Genomic DNA, 3,418 nt, shown 5'->3' with positions numbered 1-3,418 from the left:
AGAAGAAATGAATTACTTTATTAGCTTAAATAGATCTAATTGCCAAAGAAATTATGCCTAAATAAACTTTTTTTAGGTAAACAAAAGTAAATTGGCCTTTGGGTATTGTTAGGGTATTTAGATAATTGCATTAAAAATAGTTTTATGGTGCTAAACAACTTTTTTAAAAACTACTTAATTTAAGGGCACTGATATTTGTTAAGAGTATATTCTTTCAATAATTATTATGTGCAAACGGGTATTCTCTCAATTGTTATTTGCTGCTGTTATTGATTTCATGGTATCTTGAATCTTTGCAGAGTCAAACAAGCTATTTGATTTAGATTAGATACAAAAGGGTAAGATAGTAATTTGATTACTATCATTTCTTTTTTTTTTTCTTCATCTATTTTATCCAAACAAGAATACTATCTATTATTTTCTTTTCTTTCCTATCTATCTAAACATCAATATAAATTATATCTATCCTTATATTTTCTTTATTTTCTCTCATAACTAATGTTATCATTTCTATTCTTTACTGCGTATCCAAAAGAAGCCTTACAGAACATGAGAGAGGGAGGGGATATGTGAAATAAGGTGTGAACAGGAGTAGGGAGATGGTAGAATACCTTTGAAGCCTTGAATAAGGGTATTTTTGACGTTTTATTTTACTCACAATAACTGTGAAACGCCAAGGTATTATTTTAGAGTGCCAATATCACGTTCCAATTAAAAATAAAAATGATGTAGACATAAGTTTGTGATATAAATTAAAAAAGATATAGTAGGAGTTTGTTTAACACAAGTATAAAGTGTTTTTCCCTTTAAATAATATTATATAAAAATAAAAATAATGTGGGGAGAAGTTTGTGTCTAACCAACTTAAAATGTTTAGGTGCATTTAATAATAGCATATTGTTATTTATACATACATAAATATATATTATTAAATAAAATAACATTTTATTTTAGAAATGAAAAAAAAAAAATTATAGAAATTCTATGTACATTTAATAGTACTAGCAAAAATGTACATGCAATTGCAGTACCTTCGAAAAAAAACAAAAAAAAAAAAAAAAAAAAACAAAAGAAAAAGAAATAAAGAAATTTAGTAAGATAGTTAATTTATCTTTTAGTAATTATACAATTTGGTGCCTAAGAAATTCTTTCATGTGCTTTATTATATTTTTTGTGAAAAACATGCAATCCAATATAAAGAGGGATAGCCGAGTGAGTTAGTACCTCTAACATTAAAAAAGTTATAACTTTCAAAGAAACAATAACACATTATTATTTTAAATATATATATTGGATTAAATTAAATAATATCTTATTTTAAACTTTAACAATATCATAAAATCTATTTTTTTTTTTTCTATTGGCAAAAAATAGAAAATTGTCTGCTACTTGTTTTCTACTTATTTCCATTAATTTATGAACGTATCACATCGCATGGCTTGTGCTGGAATTTCTTCCGCAAATCAAGCTAATATGTTAAAAAAAATTATATTAATTGGTAAAATTTAGTAATTTTGAGAAAATGAGAACCACTTGGTTCATGCATGACCAAAATTTCAAATTCCAGTCATAATTGAACTCTTCCTACATCACTGTCAAGCTTTTCAATTACATAATAATCTTGTACAAAAAAATCAATGCCAAATTAAAATATCCAAAAACAAACACTATATATATAACATTATAACCCCATACTACTACTACACAAAACAGAACTCACTATTACATTTTTTAAAGAAAATGATGAATGCTAAAGTTTTTCTCGGCGCACTTGCCCTTGCCACCATTTTTGATTCCTGTAAGTTTTGTTTTTAAGTTATTTTATATTTCCTCTTCATATTATATATATATATATATATATATATATATATATATGCGTGAGTGAATAATATTGTACTAGGTGCACATTCATGATGTGTGTCATTATCTCTCAAACATTAAGCCCAAAATTAATATGTATGAAAAAGTTGATGTTTCTTGTTATAGATTCCAACTTGTGGACCAAAATTTATCACATTTTATATGAAAAACTCAAACATTCACTTATACGAGACTTGAACCCTAAAACTTATTTATTATGTATTGTAAGAAAAACAATACTCAATGATCTTTTATGAACTCATATGCATGATTTGTGTGAATATTGATTTAATTGTACACATATATTTCTCTGTCATAAAAAAAATATTTATGCGAAGCCAATTAAGTATTTGCCTAAATGGTTTTGTTTGATTTGAACTGCATGCATTGAAGCTCTATTGTACTTTTATTTAGCGGCTCTTTTTAAAGGTAAGAGATTTTATTATATATATTGTATTACAGGGGCTCATTCAGCCACATTCACATTCACAAACAATTGCCCTTACACCATTTGGCCCGGAACCCTTACCGGCGGTGGCGGCGCTCAATTATCGTCAACGGGGTTCGAGTTAGCATCTAAAGCCTCATCATCCCTCAACGTGCCTGCCCCGTGGACCGGCCGGTTTTGGGCACGGACTTCTTGCTCCACGGACGCCAGTGGGAAGTTCACCTGTCAGACTGCCGACTGTGCCTCCGGTCAGATAGGTTGCAATGGTGCCGGTGCAATCCCTCCGGCAACCCTAGTAGAATTAACCCTAGCTGCCAACAATGGACAAGATTTTTACGACGTTAGCCTAGTAGATGGATTCAACTTGCCGGTTTCCATCACCCCACAAGGTGGAACCGGCAGCTGCAGCACCTCATCATGCCCGGTCGACGTCAATGCCGAGTGTCCGGCTGACCTTGTGGTGAAAAATTCAGATGGTGCCACAATTAGTTGCAAGAGTGCATGCGTAGCATTTAATCAGCCACAATATTGTTGCACTGGAGCTTATAACACACCAGAGACTTGTCCACCCACTAACTACTCTCAGTACTTCGAAGGGAAGTGTCCTTTGGCTTATAGCTATGCCTATGATGACCAAAATAGCACTTTCACTTGCAATGGTGGACCTAACTATGCTATTACATTCTGTCCATGAGAAATAGGACAGACGAGAGAAATTTTTGTTTAGTAGTAGCTAAAATAATTTAGATTTCTCTCTTGTAAGTTACTTGTTAATACTTTAATTTGTACTCGTGGTCACAGTACATGACCTATAAATAATGTGTACAATAAATATAAAAATAAAATGAGCATGTGGAAGAGGTCTTCCCACTTACGTTGAATCAGTGTGCAAATTAACCGTAGCATCCATTTGATTCTGTGTGATTCTCTGCTCAATCGATCAGCAAGTATCCATGTTCTTATGCTTAATGTATAATCAATAGGACAATAGGTTCAAAATATATGCATTTTATTATTATTATTATTATTACTACTATTATTATTATTATATTTGAACGGTAATGAACATTTTATTGTTTATGTTTGTTATCAATGATCAGCATTGAACAC

At 30.9% G+C, this 3,418-nt stretch overlaps 1 protein-coding gene across 1 annotated transcript; it reads left to right on the top strand.

Annotated features, from left to right (window-relative positions):
* Positions 1 to 1,703: 1,703 nt before the first annotated feature.
* LOC132311522 (thaumatin-like protein 1b) lies at positions 1,704 to 3,189 on the top strand. The gene is made up of 2 exons (XM_059809439.1): positions 1,704 to 1,798; positions 2,323 to 3,189. The coding sequence occupies exons 1-2, from the start codon at positions 1,741 to 1,743 to the stop codon at positions 3,000 to 3,002; spliced, it is 738 nt and encodes a 245-aa protein (XP_059665422.1). The 5' UTR covers positions 1,704 to 1,740; the 3' UTR covers positions 3,003 to 3,189.
* The last annotated feature ends 229 nt before the right edge of the window (positions 3,190 to 3,418 follow it).

Source organism: Cornus florida, unplaced genomic scaffold, assembly GCF_030987335.1.
Source record: "Cornus florida cultivar Cherokee Brave unplaced genomic scaffold, ASM3098733v1 CherokeeBrave_3.0.0_Hap2_Chr06, whole genome shotgun sequence".
Lineage (NCBI taxonomy): Eukaryota > Viridiplantae > Streptophyta > Magnoliopsida > Cornales > Cornaceae > Cornus > Cornus florida.
Note: the sequence above shows the minus strand (reverse complement) of the source record. Positions and strands in the feature narration are given on the sequence as shown.

Bases quoted from the DNA above. Each gene is read 5' to 3' on its own strand.
- LOC132311522 (XM_059809439.1), top strand. From the start codon at position 1,741: ATGATGAATGCTAAAGTTTTTCTCGGCGCACTTGCCCTTGCCACCATT. The intron at 1,799-2,322 runs GTAAGTTTTGTT...ATTGTATTACAG, and splicing joins TGCCACCATTTTTGATTCCT to GGGCTCATTCAGCCACATTC.